The sequence below is a fragment of the Panulirus ornatus genome, chromosome 4 (genome assembly GCF_036320965.1).
Source record: "Panulirus ornatus isolate Po-2019 chromosome 4, ASM3632096v1, whole genome shotgun sequence".
Taxonomy (NCBI): domain Eukaryota; kingdom Metazoa; phylum Arthropoda; class Malacostraca; order Decapoda; family Palinuridae; genus Panulirus; species Panulirus ornatus.
In genome coordinates, this window is record NC_092227.1 from 70,570,202 (window position 1) to 70,589,874 (window position 19,673).

The 19,673-nt window shown below is 40.0% G+C and overlaps 1 protein-coding gene across 3 annotated transcripts in view; it reads right to left on the reverse strand.

Annotated features, from left to right (window-relative positions):
- Positions 1–7,109: 7,109 nt before the first annotated feature.
- The window catches only part of LOC139767188 (uncharacterized), a 285,192-nt gene continuing 272,628 nt past the window's right edge, over positions 7,110–19,673 (reverse strand). For all 3 annotated transcript variants that reach the window (XM_071696252.1, XM_071696262.1, XM_071696273.1), the window contains exon 4: positions 7,110–12,860. In XM_071696252.1, coding sequence (XP_071552353.1) covers positions 8,542–12,860 — 4,319 coding nt within the window. In that variant the 3' untranslated portion in view covers positions 7,110–8,541. The remainder of the gene's footprint in view (positions 12,861–19,673) is intronic.

Below are 19,673 nucleotides of genomic sequence, written 5' to 3' on the forward strand. Positions count from 1 at the left end.
GCATCGCCACCACCCCTTCGAGCGAGGCAGCGCCAGGAACAGACAAAAAAGGGCACATTCGTTCACACTTAGTCTCTAGCTATCATGTGTAATGCACCCAAACCACAGTTCCCTTTCCACATCAAGGCCCCACAGACCTTTCCATGCCCTGGTTATATACAGACGCTTCACATGCCCTGGTTATATACAGACGCTTCACATGCCCTGGTTCAATCCATTGACAGCACGTCGACCCCGGCATACCACATCGTTCCAATTCACTCTATTCCTTGCACGCCTTTCACCCTCCCGTATGTTCAGGCCCCGATCCCTCAAAATCTTTTCCACTCCATCCTTCCATCTCCAATTTGGTCTCCTGCTTCTCCTTGCTCCCTCCATCTCTGACACATACATCCTCTTTGTCAATCTTTCTTCACTCATTCTCTCCATATGCCCAAACCATTCCAATACACCCTCTTTTGCTCTCTCAACCACTTTTTTTTTTTTTTTATTTCCACACGTCTCTCTTACCCTTTCATTACTTACTCGATCAAACCACCTCACACCACATATTGTCATATATATATATATATATATATTTCTTTTTTCTTTTCTTTCAAACTATTCGTCATTTCCCGCGTTAGCGAGGTAGCGTTAAGAGGAGAACTGGGCCTTTGAGGGAATATCCTCACCTGGCCCCCTTCTCTGTTCCTTCTTTTGGAAAATTAAAAAAAAATAATGAGAGGGGAGGATTTCCAGCCCCCCGCTCCCTCCCCTTTTAGTCGCCTTCTACGACACGCAGGGAATACGTGGGAAGTATTCTTTCTCCCCTATCCCCAGGGATATATATATATATATATATATATATATATATATATATATATATATATATATATATATATATATTTTTTTTTTTTTTTTTATACCTCGTCGCTGTCTCCCGCGTTTGCGAGGTAGCGCAAGGAAACAGACGAAAGAAATGGCCCAACCCCCCCCCATACACATGTACATACATACGTCCACACACGCAAATATACATACCTACACAGCTTTCCATGGTTTACCCCGGACGCTTCACATGCCTTGATTCAATCCACTGACAGCACGTCAACCCCTGTATACCACATCGCTCCAATTCACTCTATTCCTTGCCCTCCTTTCACCCTCCTGCATGTTCAGGCCCCGATCACACAAAATCCTTTTCACTCCATCTTTCCACCTCCAATTTGGTCTCCCTCTTCTCCTCGTTCCCTCCACCTCCGACACATATATCCTCTTGGTCAATCTTTCCTCACTCATTCTCTCCATGTGCCCAAACCACTTCAAAACACCCTCTTCTGCTCTCTCAACCACGCTCTTTTTATTTCCACACATCTCTCTTACCCTTACGTTACTTACTCGATCAAACCACCTCACACCACACATTGTCCTCAAACATCTCATTTCCAGCACATCCATCCTCCTGCGCACAACTCTATCCATAGCCCACGCCTCGCAACCATACAACATTGTTGGAACCACTATTCCTTCAAACATACCCATTTTTGCTTTCCGGGATAATGTTCTCGACTTCCACACATTTTTCAAGGCTCCCAAAATTTTTGCCCCCTCCCCCACACTATGATCCACTTCCGCTTCCATGGTTCCATCCGCTGACAGATCCACTCCCAGATATCTAAAACACTTCACTTCCTCCAGTTTTTCTCCATTCAAACTCACCTCCCAATTGACTTGACCCTCAACCCTACTGTACCTAATAACCTTGCTCTTATTCACATTTACTCTTAACTTTCTTCTTCCACACACTTTACCAAACTCCGTCACCAGCTTCTGCAGTTTCTCACATGAATCCGCCACCAGCGCTGTATCATCAGCGAACAACAACTGACTCACTTCCCAAGCTCTCTCATCCCCAACAGACTTCATACTTGCCCCTCTTTCCAAGACTCTTGCATTTACCTCCCTAACAACCCCATCCATAAACAAATTAAACAACCATGGAGACATCACACACCCCTGCCGCAAACCTACATTCACTGAGAATATATATATATATATATTATTTCTATCATGCTTGATCGCCGTTTCCCGCGTCAGCGAGGTAGCGTCAGGAAACAGACGAAGAAAGACCCATCCACTCGTATACACACATACATACATACACATATAAACACATGTACGTATTCAAACTTGCTTGTCCTCATCGTTTCTCGGCGCCATCCTGCCCCACAGGAAACAGCATCGCCGTTTCCTGCGTTAGCGCCAGAAGCAGACGAAGAAAGGCCACGACCACTCACATTCACAAAGACACACACACACTAGAACGCACCCTCATCTCCATTCGGGTAGACATTTGTCTACCAAATGGCGTTCTAGCTACGTTTCTTCGTTGTACATCAACTATTATAATCATTTCTTGTATTTCCCCTGATGATGTGATCATTACACGAAAGCGCAATTGGAAACTTATCGTTTGTGTTTCATTTCCTCGTGGACAAAAAATGTACTTGATCACGCGCTCAATTTTAGATGGTTTGAGAAATATATATATATATATATATATATATATATATATATATATATATATATATATATATATATACAGAAAAAATGAAAATGAAAAACGGTAAGTTCCCAAGTGCACTTTTGTGAGATGATCGCATCGTCAGGGGAACATGAGGTAGAAGATGAAGAATTTATTAGAAATTACAAAAGCTCATTGAAGTGATGGCGTAGTTAGAATCACTAAAAAGCCTCGTCACATCACCGGAAAGCATTACAAATGAAAAGATAGCAACATAAGAGGCCAAGTTGGAGTAGCAAGATGAGATCATCGCTAAGCATCAACTCTGGAAAGTTTGGACCGGAGGGAGAGGGAAGTGAACCTAATCATCCTGGACGTTCCCGATAAAGCTCCAAACGGCGCAGTGACAGACAGGTGTGGGCAGCGAAGGAAGTGGGCGCAGTAGATGGGACGCACCGGAGACTAGGGAGGCGTACTAGCTACGTGTCTGCCCGCCGCTGCCGAGCCCTCTGCTGGCGCTCCGAGACAAGACCGTACGCTTTGGTATCCTGGACCATGCGAAGAATCTCAAGACTCGTACTGAGCCTTACAAGTAAATATAAGTGAAAAAGGGTGTTCATCCGCCCTTGAGGAAAGAATGGCAACGATTACGGGACCTACAGAGGGCGCAGAGGGAGAGGCTCAAAAATGCTGGCAGCATTTCGCCTCAACGTTGACCCGGGAGACAGAACTCTACAGGGATATCTGTCATCGATAGCTGGAGGCCACAGTCTTTTTGAATAACCCACAGCGAGTGAATTATTAACAATTATATCTTGGATTGTCAATGGAATACATACCAAAATAGAGAAAAACAATGTGTTGCAAGTATCAGTTCGGTATGATGTTATATGCCTTATCGAAGTGAAAACAGGTATGGCATTGTTGTTCCCCGGCTACGTGTATTGCAGAAAAGTGGTTGAATCACCTGACTGGGGTGGTTAAGGTGTGTGCGAGTAACTACCTAGTTCACTTAGTACAAGCTGCGGATGAGTATCGGTGATCTGGTATGGCTTCAGTTTCAAAATTTGGCACTGGGTTTCTATATACCGCCGTGATTCACCATATTATACGAATGTGTTCTTCGCCACTATTCAGGAAAAGCTGTAAGCATGTCCCTCTAAGGATGGATTTATTATTATAGGGGACATAAATGCTTGCTTCGGGAGAGCGGTAAGACATTTGCTCACATAAATGTTCCCAGAAGTAAAAGGTTATCTTATCCTGTAATCCTGACGACATTAACAAGGCAAACACCAAGGAATTATTGTCGTCTGTGTACTGAGAAAAACTTACTGGTTGCAAACAGTCGTAAGATATCATGTAGACACAATGTAGGTAATAAAACTTATAAGAAAAGTGGCATATGGATTTCAGTTGATATATGCGTGGCAACATACCATATGATAAGGCTCATCAGAGATTTTCATGCATTACAGTAGTGGTCTCACGTCGGCCCAGGCCTCGATTTCTGTTTCCAGCCGTGCTGCCAGACGCATGTTAAGAGGAAACCTGTACGCTTTCCTGATACTGGCAAGACACAATTTTTGAGAATATTGTCACTGACGTTGATATTGGAGTAAAAGCTGTGACTAGAATACAGAATTCAGGAATGATAATTTAGGTAAGTGGGAGAGGTTATTACAAAATAAGGATGATGTTAGGATGCGGCGAATCAGACTGTGGGGATAATTTTAATGTGTAAAAATATGAAGATGAGAGGTCGCCCAGTGATGATTGTAAAAAAAACATTGAGAGAGAGAGTACTTAACCCACCACATGTCCATCACTGTAAGAAAGTTAGCGCAGAAGTTATTATACCAGTGTTAGATAACCTCATTTCACTCGCAAAGGTCTGTTACTACGTTAAGAACCTGAAGCCAAAGCCTGTGGATTACATGGAATATCGCCTGGTAGATTCTCATTGTCGCCTGTACATCGTGATTTTATCTAATGTTACCCTTTTTAGCAGTTTCTATGAATGGTTAGTATCGATTGCCATGGACCATGGCAAAAATATTTTTCATTTTTAAGAGAGGGGACAGGAAAACCCAGATAATACCAGGGTATCACTGTTACCAACTTCATCGGCAAGCTGTACGACATGGTTTATTGCAATACACTAAACTGGTTTTAGCCTTGTCGGGAGCAGGCCGGAGCACTACAAAAGCGAGTGCCTGGAACATATAGTTACTTTGCGGCAGCTCAGCTTAGCAAGGAGAAAGAACATCAAATTATTCATAGCTTTCATTGATTTTTCTAATGCATATGACGTAATGCCGAGGCTCAAATTGTTATGACTCTTATGGGCTTGAGTTGTGAAAAGGTAATGTTGACAGCTATATTGCCATATATCGCGTAACAGTATTTTGGGGTGAGTAGTTATCTCCACCGTCGGGGTAAGGGATGGTCTGTCTACTGTCTTTTATCTCTATGTAGATGAGATGATAAATATGATGAAAAATATATGTGAACCTGATACATATACTGAATGGTTGCACATGTAAATGGACGATACAGTGCTAATATTCACGACATACACGTACATGTGCGACGGCTCGGTGTCGTCTGCTGTGAATATGCATACGCAAAACAAGTTATGTTAAAATTTGTCCCTTTTATTCATAACAACAAAGCTATTCCTTTTATTGTAAAACGTCGCTTGTTCGATGCGGCCCTTATGTCCTCATTGTTATACAGCATAGAGTCTTGGGTAGTCGCGCATGTGAAACCAGTCATTAAACTGTACAATTGGGCCATGGAGAAATTGTTAAGGTTGAGGAGGGCCACTTCCATCTCGTTAGTTGTGCTCCCTCACTGACAGACCCTGTCAAATTCAAACAGCACAAATTTAATCATACCATGTGGTCATCAGAGAGATGTAACATGAACGATGAGCCCTTGTTCTTTGCTATTAAGTATTTCATGTATTTAAATACTCCGGCTGGAATACTTGTATCCCACACGACACATAACAACGTCCCTCATGTGTACACTTGCGTAATGTGCACATGATATGCTGACTCTCAAATATCAAGATGCAATGTATATAAAACTATGAACCCACTATTTAAAGTGCATTATGTTTACGAGAGAAGACGGGATTTCGTTTACATGTTTCAAATTGTGTGGGCACAGTTTGGCAGTGGTAACATCGCTGGAATAGGCGCGGACATGGTCAACCTTCCTATTGAGGATCTCCTGTTCGTTCGTGGTAACGTGCAGTGAGAACAACGCGTGGTAGAGGTATGGCCCCAAACACAACGCTTTTGAGATTTGTACAGGTTTAATACGTTACATGTTATGTTCTCTAATTTTACTGATGAAGTCACCAGCAGAATTGTTCACGATGTTTTAGTACATTATGATGTCTCCGTACATACAGATAATAAATAGACATTTCCGCCAAAATTTTAAGTCTTTTCATAGGGACGTAACATTTATGAACGCTGTCTAAAGTGTAACTGAATCTCTTTACAGTTTCAATTATGATGTTGATAAATACTTTATTTGCTGGTTACATACCTTTTGTGTTTAATAGTTTTTGAAATATTTATGTTTGAACTGCAGTGTGCTATTTAAATAATTTATGGGTGTTTCTTTTGTAATTATTATATATTGTTATCTATTATTTACACCCTGTAAACTGTGGTCAATAAACTTATCTATCTATCTATATCTATCTATCTATCTATTACCCCTGTCTTTAGATGAGGTAGAATACCTTGCTAACAAACTGATAAACAATGAAATAAAGTCATGGTACATAATGATAATTCCAAGAAACTATGAAGAAATGGTGCTGAAAAGACAAGAACTTTGCCAACTCAAAATTGCATTGTTTAGATGTGTGCCTTGAACCCACAATGTCAACATTTCTATGGTATCTTGAATGCACTCATACATTTCCTGAGTTACATCAAAGAACCTATACAAAATGGCTAGTCACGGAGAGATTCAGCTAAAGAGGAACAATCACTGTCATAAAGAAGAGTGGGTTATCTCCATAGTGACTGTAAGGGAATCCGATATCTTTCACAGAACTGTGTATTTGTGGTTACAGAAAAGGGGAGGGGGGGGGGGGGTAGCCTTGAGTAGACTTGAAAGCCCAAAAATTAATTGCTGCTGAACATCAATTGTTATGATTCCATCAGATCCATTATGCAGTACCTTCATCTGAGCTTCGTGACTTTAGCTATGACAGGGCTACATGGAATATCATTATATAAGATACTTGCTGACCAGGAAAAATTAAGATACCATCAAGGTTGGTCTTGACATACACAACAGTCTGCTGATGAACAATTGAATTTATGGGGAGAATGTTTTCCCATGAAAAATCTTTACTTCTTAAGAAAGATTACACAACTGGAGAAGAAACAACTCCCATTCTGCCCAGTCATCTAACATGTGCATGGTGCCCAGAAGCTGTCACATATAGAAAGAAGTGTACACCACTGACCAATATTTGGAAATTTAGGAGGTCTTGCTTCCCTTTGCACGTACTTATGATCTCCCTTTCCCAGCATGGATCATATTATGCAGGAAGAATGCCCTATTCAGCAGCAAAGTCAATTACATAAAAATTTGAAAATGAACGAAATGCCAGCCTTCTGTACTAACCAAATATGGGCTTTGGCATGGATCCTGAACATGTAAGGGGAATAATCTGTGGAAACCAGTAGAAGAGAGGACAGTAACATGACTTCTAAAAAATGCATATAAAGAGTGCAAAGAATATAAAAGGAAACCATAACTGGTGTATAACCATGTTACACTGGCTCTAGAAAAACCTTAAAGTTTTAGTGATAATGATGGTGATTGGGCAGATTGTTGACTTTTAAGGTGGCAAGGTTATCTGTACAGGTTTTTATTCCCCTCCTGAGATCATTGTCAAAATTGTTCTTAATTGTGCCACACCAGTCTTAGAAAATGCTTTTTTAGTCTTTGTAAGTAGATAATTTAAATGTAACTGAACAGGATTACATTTAAAAAAACATTTTGTTGACGTTTGTATCTCAATCATGTAATAGTAATATTCATATAGTTGTTTTTTTTATTTTCTTTCTCTTATACTTACATAAATAGTGCCCATTCATGGCTACAAATGTTTAACCCATGTAAATTTTCTTTTTAAAATGCCATTCTAAACGCTAAAAATTGGTATGTTCATCTTAGACTGTAAGCAATGCTATACTTGATGAGTTGTTTTACCATATAATCTTTTTAACTCTATCAGGAAAAGTATTGTAGTCTGACATAACTTGGTGGCTGTTATTCGTTACATAAGTTTATATACCAACTAGTGTACCACACACATATAACAACTAAACAGTCAAAATAATATCTTTTTCAATGCACAGTTAGTCTCATTAATTTACAAATACATATTGTATAATTGATGCAACCGAGAGAATGTCTAATTGATAAGCAATCCCATTACAAAAATTTCCTCAGTTGCCAGTAATTACAACTTTACTAAACAAATATGAGAGCTATCAGATGTCTTTGTAAGTGTTCACAAAATACTAAATGCATCCATACATAATTGTTAATAAGACCAAGCTAATTTTAAAATTCTCCTCTCCTGCCAACACTCCAGTTTCTAAATATATACTGCTTCTAAAAGTACTCCCCACTTAAACCCACTTAAATATTTACATCAGCCAACAATACAATATTCTCACAAATGTTTGCCGAGTGACAAGCCTTAAACATACTTTAAAATGTCTGCTCTACTTTACTATCCCTTGTTGACATAATATTTCCTGCTAAAAAATGCATTATACTTTATTGTACAATCCAAAGATAACCATTGCATATTCTTCCATCTTTTTATGTATCTGGCAAAATTTTCCTCCATGCAATCGTCCTCCATTTATAATTTCTGACAAACTAAACCACACCTATTTATTCTTTCATTGTTACACAATTTTCTTTAATCCAACTAAATCCAGTAACAACCATCCTATTTTTTTTAATTTCTCATACAATTTGTTTTAATCTTCAACATCTATTATTACATCAGACTCACTTGCAGTGTCTAATGCATTACCTGCATTTTCATCTTCTTCATCACCTAACTGATTATCTGACTCCTCTTCCAACTTGTTATTTACATCTTCATCCATCTCACTAATTACATCTTTTTGTTTTATTAAAGACTCTTTACCCATTTTGTAATCTGTATATCTCTTCTTCACTCTACCTTTACTCTTTTTAGGCTCTTTCAGTGATGGTAACCATTCTTCATCTTCACTACTATCTAATTCTGACATCTCATTATCAGTGTTCTCTTCTAAGGTGCTAAAATCATCTTGATCACTAGCGCATTCCAAGAAATGGATTGCCAAATGTCTGTATAATCCAGCCTCATCTACAAAACTCAATGAGCAATCACTGCATTCAAGGAGTTTTTCTCTGCTTGCTGTGCTGTTACATGTGGTACTTAACAGCTCTTTCAAAGACTTATATTCAATGGGTGGCTTGCATAAATGAATTTTTATATGTTTCCAGTACTCTAATCTATTAGGATACACATCATTACATACAGAACAATGAAAAACATCTTCTGCCTTTTCACATTTGGATAACAATTTTTCAATGTTAAAATTTCGTTTACTGGTATGATCTGCATATTTCTTATCCAGCTTACAGTTACATATCCAGCATTGATTTCTCAGGTTGATCTTATTCAGTAAGTCTCGAGGCACAAGTGCATCCCACATACCAAGTTCACAGTAGTGTTTAGAAATATGTTTACATAAACACCACTGGCTTTTGAATATTGTGCCACACACATGGCAAGCAAAAGGTTCACTTTTTATTCGTGTCAACATAAATCTGTGTGAAGATAAAACATGATTCACAGCTTGATCTACATTTTCAAATGTTTGTGAGCAACGAATACATTTCCGAAGATCATCTTTGGGCTTGTTTTCCTTGTTGGTTGGTACAGACTTCTTTTTAAGATTCTTAGTTTGTTGTTCACCTCTTCTTTTTCTTTTTTTCTTAACTGTTCTTGCACCATTATCTGATTTTAAATTACTCTCATTTTCTGACTGTAGATTACTTTGATCATAACTATCAGTATCATTCACTTTTGCACCATTATCTGATTTTTCATTACTCTTTTTATAACTATCATTCCCTGACTCTTGAGTATTTTTTTCACAACTACTGTCACTTTTCCATTTACCATCTACCTGGATGAATGGTAAAAGAAAATGGGTTGCTAGGTGCTTATTTAATTCTGATCGCTCTTCAAATTTGTGTAAACATTCACTACATTCAAACTGTTCATTTTTAAAACGCTTGGAATTTTGGGGAGATTCTAATGGTTCATCCATCTGTTTGCGTTTTTTAGGAAATTTATACAAATGCAACATAATATGCTTCCAATATGCATATCTGTTGGAACATGCATAATCACAAAGAGAACAATGGAAAGATTCTTCTCCTTCTAGTTCTTTACTTTTACTTGACAATGCTTTTTCAATGTAACTGTTGCGCCTATTGACATGTTTTGAGGCTTTTGTACCAAGCATATTCTTGCAAATCCAACAATATTGTCTGTCTTGTGTTTGTTCTAGCAAGTTGCTAGGCACCAGATCATCCCACATATTGAGATCATTGTAGTGCTTTAAAATATGATTGCATAATACCATTGGCTTCATAAATGTTTTATCACATATGTGACAAACAAGGGTCTCAACCATCATCTGTTTCAGCAGTGCATTATGGGCAGTGACAACATGACTTACAGCATCTTCCATCTTCTCAAATCTTTTTTGACATCTTTTACACTTCTGAGGATCTTCCTTTGAAAATGATACCATATCAGCAAAGGATTCCTTTCCATTGATATGCTTGTCATGCATATACCCATCATTGGCTTGTGCTTCTTTCTTATTTCCATCATCTTTTTTGGAGTCTTTATGACTGCTTCCAGTTGTACATTTATTTTCATCCTCTTTTAAATCTGGCTGAAGAAGATGTACTCCTAAATGTCCTAATAGTTCTGACTTTTTCTTGAATTTCATTGGGCATTTGCTACATTTAAAATGTTTCCCTCCATCAGCCTTTTTAAAAGGTGACTTGGACAGATGAACTTTGATATGATTCCAAAATGCATACCTATATGAAAATGATTCATCACATACAGAACAATGGAAAACCTCTCCTTCTTTTGATGATAAAGCCTTACTTGATTTGCTCGATAAAATCTTTTCAATGGTCTTGTCTCTGGTTGTAACATGATACTTATGGTATTTCACACCTGTTGTTTTACATATCCAACAGTTCATCCTGACATTTTCCATATCTAAATCCGAGGGCACAAGGGCATCCCACAAACCAAGATCACCATAGTGTTTAAGGATATGTTTGCAGAAAGATAAATTTGATATAAAAGACTTACTACAAATGTGACATACTCGGGGTTCCTTTGTCGTATACGACAGCACTGTTTTATGATGAGCCAATACATGACTGACACCATCCTCTGAACTCTCGAAAGTGTTTGAACAAAATTTGCACTTATGGAGAACTTCTTTAGAGTCTGCCTTACTTCCCTCTAAATGACTGCCTGCATTTATATGCCTGGCTTGTGATTTTAATATTCTCTCTTGATCCACAAGTTTTTCAGGTGTCTTCTTTTCCCTATTTGACTTCTGTAAGCTGCTTATTTTCTCACATTGTTTTTTTGTGACTTTTCCATGAGGTTGTCCATTACTTTGTTTGATAATTTTAAATGATGAATTCATAACTGCCTCTTCAACTGGCATAGTGTCAACACTGCCTTTTTCAGCGTTAGTTTCTTTGTTTTTTGTTTTCCCTGGTCCACACTCGATAATATGATTTTTGTATTCATGCACAGAATGAAAACTAGTCTCACAAAAATTACACATACTGACTTTCCTTACTATGGGATCCTCTGTACATTCTTCTAGATGCTTAGTGTATGTCCCTCTAGCATATTCCACTCTACAATATCGACATAAAAGTTTTGAGTCATCCTTATTATGCACTGCTAAGTGATGAGCAGATAGTTCCTCTCTTGTATCAAATAAAGCTAAACAATAGTAATGACAACGTAATTTATCTTTGTGGGCTTTAATCTGGTGCTGCAAGAGTTTTCTGCTATTGCTTCTAGTTATACTGCATGCTGGACACCGAGGCTTTTTCAAGTGCTTTTTTTTCTTGTGGTTAAGTAATGCTGTGTTGCTTTTAAACACAGAAGAGCAAACATTACATGGTATCACAGGCCTTAGCTGTCGATTGGTTTTTATTTTATGCTTTTTAATTTTGGGAAGTTTATCCTGGTACATAAAAGCATCCCTCTTATTAACATCTACTTCTAATGGCTCCTCCTTACATGTTACTCCTTCTAGAAAAGATGTTGAGGGCAAAGAATCTGTCCTAAGAACTAAGTCTGAACTTGCACTTGTGACTGAGATTGAATCCACTTTACTGCTTTGAAAGTCAGAGAATGGAGCATGACCTGAAATGTTATCAACTTGGAGGCTTGAGATGCTAAAGTTGTCATCCAGTAACGATTCTGTATGGCTGTTGGTTATCACAGTCTCGTCGCTTTCATCACAAGATTTATATGTTGAAGAAGAAACCCCCCCTTCCAGTCTAAATGGTTTAACATCAGTAACAAAAAGATCATCATCACTGATTTTATTACTGGAAACCCCAAGGTGCTGAGCAATGTGCATTTTTAATTGGTATTTGTTTCTAACTTCTTTATTGCATAGCTGACAAATTATCTGCATCTTATCTGAGGATGCATGCATATTATCATGTACAATCAAATGTGTGCTGTTTTTATTTCTTCCTTGACCAACTCTGACATTCCTCACCCTTTTTTTATGTACCTCTTTTAAGTGTTTTACCCACTTAGTTTCACACACAAGGTCAGTTAAACAATATTTACATTCATAAAGACCGTGAATCTTCCTCTTGTGGATTCTATATGTGACAGGACTAAAAAAGAGCTCATGACATATATTGCACCTCACTTTGAAATGATCTTTTTCATGGGAGACCATGTGAAGCTTAAATCTTGCCTTATCTTTGGTTTTAAAGTCACACTTTTCACACTGTTGCTGTGGTCTGTGTAAGTTTATATGTTGCAAATATGCTTGAGTCTTATCAAAAGTCTTACCACAATCTTCACATACCTTGATTACCTTTACCACATGCAAAGTGTCCTTCAGTCTCTCTTGGGTTTGCTGTGATTTTTCTGACTCTACTGTGGTGGAATTGAGAAAGTTCTGTTGCTCACATGATGTCATGCTGTTGGCAGCCATACCTGTTGGGACAACTAACTGTCAAAAATGACTCTGAAGGGAAGACTGAAAATTTCAGTACATTAAAAACTAATGCTTTTTAAAACAAAAAATAATCATGAAAATTATTTCTTTATACAATGAAATAATTTTGGAGCTAAAATCCTCATCTGCCCTTTACCTAACTAGTTTTCCTTTTGAAGATGTCAAAGCCATGTGGCTGCCATAAACAAGATAGGCAAGCACATGATAAAGTGCCAATAATATTTATTGCATTATTGAATTTTTTTTTTTTTATTATACTTTGTCGCTGTCTCCCGTGTTTGCGAGGTAGCGCAAGGAAACAGACGAAAGAAATGGCCCAACCCCCCCCCATACACATGTATATACATACGTCCACACACGCAAATATACATACCTACACAGCTTTCCATGGCTTACCCCAGACGCTTCACATGCCTTGATTCAATCCACTGACAGCACGTCAACCCCGGTATACCACATCGCTCCAATTCACTCTATTCCTTGCCCTCCTTTCACCCTCCTGCATGTTCAGGCCCCGATCACACAAAATCTTTTTCACTCCATCTTTCCACCTCCAATTTGGTCTCCCTCTTCTCCTTGTTCCCTCCACCTCCGACACATATATCCTCTTGGTCAATCTTTCCTCACTCATCCTCTCCATGTGCCCAAACCACTTCAAAACACCTTCTTCTGCTCTCTCAACCACGCTCTTTTTATATCCACAAATCTCTCTTACCCTTACGTTACTCACTCGATCAAACCACCTCACACCACACATTGTCCTCAAACATCTCATTTCCAGCATATCCATCCTCCTGCGCACAACTCTATCCATAGCCCACGCCTCGCAACCATACAACATTGTTGGAACCACTATTCCTTCAAACATACCCATTTTTGCTTTCCGAGATAATGTTCTCGACTTCCACACATTCTTCAAGGCCCCCAGAATTTTCGCCCCCTCCCCCACCCTATGATCCACTTCCGCTTCCATGGTTCCATCCGCTGCCAGATCCACTCCCAGATATCTAAAACACTTCACTTCCTCAAGTTTTTCTCCATTCAAACTCACCTCCCAATTGACTTGACCCTCAACCCTACTGTACCTAATAACCTTGTTCATATTCACATTTACTCTTAACTTTCTTCTTCCACAAACTTTACCAAACTCAGTCACCAGCTTCTGCAGTTTCTCACATGAATCAGCCACCAGCGCTGTATCATCAGCGAACAACAACTGACTCACTTCCCAAGCTCTCTCATCCCCAACAGACTTCATACTTGCCCCTCTTTCCAAAACTCTTGCATTTACCTCCCTAACAACCCCATCCATAAACAAATTAAACAACCATGGAGACATCACACACCCCTGCCGCAAACCTACATTCACTGAGAACCAATCACTTTCCTCTCTTCCTACACGTACACATGCATTATTGAAATGTATCTATTATGTTACCAGAAGAAGACTGCGACAAAACTATTGAAAACTTTGTAACTGAAACTACCTCCCCATGCACTGTCTACTTCTGTATGACCCCCATTTTTTTTTCTGTTATATAAAAGCACCGTATATCCCCAAACTATTTTACTTCCAATAACAGGGAAATGATGCCTTCGTGCACAGTTTAATAACACCTAATAAACGATATGAAAGTAAATTTATCCATGTAAAGTCCACAGAGGAGTTGTTGTGCCTTAAATATTGTAAAAACCAGTTAACAGTGTTGCAGCCAGGCTTCCTTTATCATAATTTTTCTAGCTTATATATTCATGCTAAGATAATTATGCTTCTATTCCATAATCACCATGATTATACTTTGTTGCTGTCTCCCGCGTTAGCGAGGTAGCGCAAAGAAACAGACGAAAGAATGGCCCAACCCACCCACATACACATGTATATACATACACGTCTACATACGCAAATATACATACCTATACATCTCAACGTATACACATATATACACACACAGACATATACATATATACACATGTACATCATTCATACTGTCTGCCTTTATTCATTCCCATTGCCACCTCGCCACACATGAAATAACAACCCCCTCCCCCCTCATGTGTGCGAGGTAGCGCTAGGAAAAGTCAACAAAGGCCCCATTTGTTCACACTCAGTCTCTAGCTGTCATGTAATAATGCACCGAAACCACAGCTCCCTTTCCAAATCCAGGCCCCACCAAACTTTCAATGGTTTACCCCAGACGCTTCACATGCCCTGGTTCAATCCATTGACAGCACGTCGGCCCCGTATACCACATCGTTCCAATTCACTCTATTCCTTGCACGCCTTTCACCCTCCTGCATGTTCAGGCCCCGATCACTCAAAATCTTCTTCACTCCATCTTTCCACCTCCAATTTGGTCTCCCACTTCTCCTCGTTCCCTCCACCTCTGACACATATATCCTCTTTGTCAATCTTCCCTCACTCATTCTCTCCATGTGACCAAACCATTTCAAAACACCCTCTTCTGCTCTCTCAACCACACTCTTTTTATTTCCACACATCTCTCTTACCCTATTATAACTTACTCGATCAAACCACCTCACACCACATATTGTCCTCAAACATCTCATTTCCAGCACATCCACCCTCCTGCACACAGCTCTATTAATAGCCCACGCCTCGCAACCATACAACATTGTTGGAACCACTATTCCTTCAAACATTCCCATTTTTGCTTTCTGAGATAATGTTCTCGACTTCCACACATTCTTCAAGGCTCCCAGAATTTTCGCCCCCTCCCCCACCCTATGATTCACTTCTGCTTCCATGGTTCCATCTGCTGCCAAATCCACTCCCACATATCTAAAACACCACTTCCTCCAGTTTCTCTCCATTCAGACTTACCTCCCAATTGACTTAACCCTCAACCCTACTGTACCTAATAACCTTGCTCTTTTCACATTTACTCTCAGCTTTCTTCTTTCACTCACTTTACCAAACTCAGTCACCAGCTTCTGCAGTCTCTCACATGAATCAGCCACCAGCACAGTATCATCAGCGAACAACAACTGACTCACTTCCCAAGCTCTCTCATCCACAACAGACTGCATACTTGACCCTCTTTTCAAAACTCTTGTATTCACCTCCCTAACAACCCCATCCATAAACAAATTAAACAACCATGGAGACATCACACACCCCTGCCGCAAACCTACATTCACTGAGAACCAAGCACTTTCCTCTCTTCCTACACGTACACATGCCTTACATCCTTGATAAAAACTTTTCACTAACAACTTACCTCCCACACCATATATTCCTAATACTTTCCACAGAGCAACTCTATCAACTCTATCATATGCCGTCTCCAGATCCATAAATGCTACATACAAATCCATTTGCTTTTCTAAGTATTTCTCACAAACATTCTTCAAAGCAAACACCTGATCCACACATCCTCTACCACTTCTGAAACCACACTGCTCTTCCCCAATATATATATATATACATGAGTCAGTTGTTGTTCGCTGATGATACAGCGCTGGTGGCTGATTCATGTGAGAAACTGCAGAAGCTGGTAACTGAGTTTGGTAAAGTGTGTGAAAGAAGAAAGTTAAGAGTAAATGTGAATAAGAGCAAGGTTATTAGGTACAGTAGGGTTGAGGGTCAAGTCAATTGGGAGGTAAATTTGAATGGAGAAAAACTGGAGGAAGTAAAGTGTTTTAGATATCTGGGAGTGGATCTGGCAGCAGATGGAACCATGGAAGCGGAAGTGAATCATAGGGTGGGGGAGGGGGCGAAAATCATGGGAGCCTTGAAGAATGTGTGGAAGTCGAGAACATTATCTCGGAAAGCAAAAATGGGTATGTTTGAAGGAATAGTGGTTCCAACAATGTTGTATGGTTGCGAGGCGTGGGCTATGGATAGAGTTGTGTGGATGTTTTGGAAATGAGATGTTTGAGGACAATGTGTGGTGTGAGGTGGTTTGATCGAGTAAGTAATGTAAGGGTAAGAGAGATGTGTGGAAATAAAAAGAGCGTGGATGAGAGAGCACAAGAGGGTGTTTTGAAATGGTTTGGGCACATGGAGAGAATGAGTGAGGAAAGATTGACCAAGAGGATATATGTGTCGGAGGTGGAGGGAACGAGGAGAAGTGGGAGACCAAATTGGAGGTGGAAAGATGAAGTGAAAAAGATTTTGAGTGATCGGGGCCTGAACATGCAGGAGGGTGAAAAGCGGGCAAGGAATAGAGAGAATTGGATCGATGTGGTATACCGGGGTGGATGTGCTGTCAGTGGATTGAATCAGGGCATGTGAAGCATCTGGGGTAAACCATGGAAAGTTCTGTGGGGCCTGGATGTGGAAAGGGAGCTGTGGTTTCGGGCATTATTGCATGACAGCTAGAGACTGAGTGTGAACGAATGGGGCCTTTGTTGTCTTTTCCTAGCGCTACCTCGCACACATGAGGGGGGAGGGGGATGGTATTCCACGTGTGGCGAGGTGGCGATGGGAATGAATAAAGGCAGACAGTGTGAATTGTGTGCATGGGTATATATGTATGTGTCTGTGTGTGTGGCTGGAAATCCTCCCCTCTTGTTTTTTTTTTTATTTTCCAAAAGAAGGAACAGAGGGGGCCAGGTGAGGATATTCCAAAAAAGGCCCAGTCCTCTGCTCTTAACGCTACCTTGCTAACGCGGGAAATGGCGAATAGTTTAAAAGAAAAGAAAATATATATTTATTTATTCATTTTGCTTTGTCGCTGTCTCCCAGGTTTGCGAGGTAGCACAAAGAAACAGACGAATGAAATGGCCCAACCCACCCCCATACGCACGTATATACATACCCGTCCACACACGCAAATATACATACCCATACATCTCAATGTACACATATATATACACACACAGACACATACATATATACACATGCACACAATTCACACTGCCTTTATTCATTCCCATCGCCACCTCGCCACACATGGAATAAAATCCCCCTCCCCCCTCATGTGTGCGAGGTAGCACTAGGAAAAGACAACAAAGGCCCCATTCGTTCACACTCAGTCTCTAGATGTCATGTAATAATGCCCGAAACCACAGCTCCCTTTCCACATCCAAGCCCCACAGAACTTTCCATGGTTTACTCCAGACGCTTCACATGCCCTGATTCAATCCATTGACAGCACGTCTACCCCGGTATACCACATCGATCCAATTCACTACATTCCTTGCACGCCTTTCACCCTCCTGCATGTTCAGGCCCCAATCACTCAAAATCTTTTTCACTCCATCTTTCCACCTCCAATTTGGTCTCCCACTTCTCCTCGTTCCCTCCACCTCTGACACATATATCCTCTTGGCCAATCTTTTCTCACTCATTCTCACCATGTGACCAAACCATTTCAAAACACCCTCTTCTGCTGTTTCAACCACACTCGTTTTATTACCACACATCTCTCTTACCCTTACATTACTTACTCAATCAAACCACCTCACACCACATATTGTCCTCAAACATTCATTTCCAGCACATCCACCCTCCTGCACACAACTTTATCCATAGCCCAAGCCTCACAACCATACAACATTGTTGGAACCACTATTCCTTCAAACATACCCATTTTTCCTTTCCGAGATAATGTTCTCCACTTCCAAACATTCTTCAAGGTTCCCAGAATTTTCGCCCCCTCCCCCACCCTGTGACTCACTTCCACTTCCATGGTTCCATCCGCTGCCAGATCCACTCCCAGATATTTAAAACACTTTACTTCCTCCAATTTTTCTCCATTCAAACTTACCTCCCAATTGACTTGACCCTCAACCCTACTGTACCTAATAACCTTGCTCTTATTCACATTTACACTTAACTTTCTTCTTTCACACACTTTACCAAACTCAGTCACCAGCTTCTGCAGTTTCTCACATGAATCAGCCACCAGCACCGTATCATCAGCGAACAACAACTGACTCACTTCCCAAGCTCTCTCATCCACAACAGACTGCATACTTGACCCTCTTTCCAAAACTCTTGCATTCACCTCCCTAACAACCCCATCCATAAACAAATTAAACAACCATGGAGACATCACACACCCCTGCCACAAACCTACATTCACTGAAAACCAATCACTTTCCTCTCTTCCTACACGTACACATTCCTTACATCTTCGATAAAAACTTTTCACTGCTTCTAAGAACTTCCCTCCCACACCATATATTTTTAATACCTTCCACAGAGCATCTCTATCAACTCTATCATATGCCTTCTCCAGATCCATAAAGGCTACATACAAATCCATTTGCTTTTCTAAGTATTTCTCACATACATTCTTCAAAGCAAACACCTGATCCACACATCCTCTACCACTTCTGAAACCACCCTGCTCTTCCCAATCTGATGCTCTGTACATGCCTTCACCCTCTCAATCAATACCCTCCCATATAATTTACCAGGAATACTCAACAAACTTATACCTCTGTAATTTGAGCACTCACTCTTATCCCCTTTGCCTTTGTACAATGGCACTATGCAAGCATTCCGCCAATCCTCAGGCACCTCACCATGAATCATACAAACATTGAATAACCTTACCAACCACTCAACAATACAGTCACCCCTTTTTTAATAAATTCCACTTCAATACCACCCAAACCTGCTGCCTTGCCGGCTTTCATCTTCCGCAACGCTTTTACTACCTCTTCTCTGTTTACCAAATCATTTTCCCTAACCCTCTCACTTTGCACACCACCTCGACCAAAACACCCTATATCTGCCACTCTATCATCAAACACATTCAACAAACCTTCAAAATACTCACTTCATCTCCTTCTCACATCACCACTACTTGTTATCACCT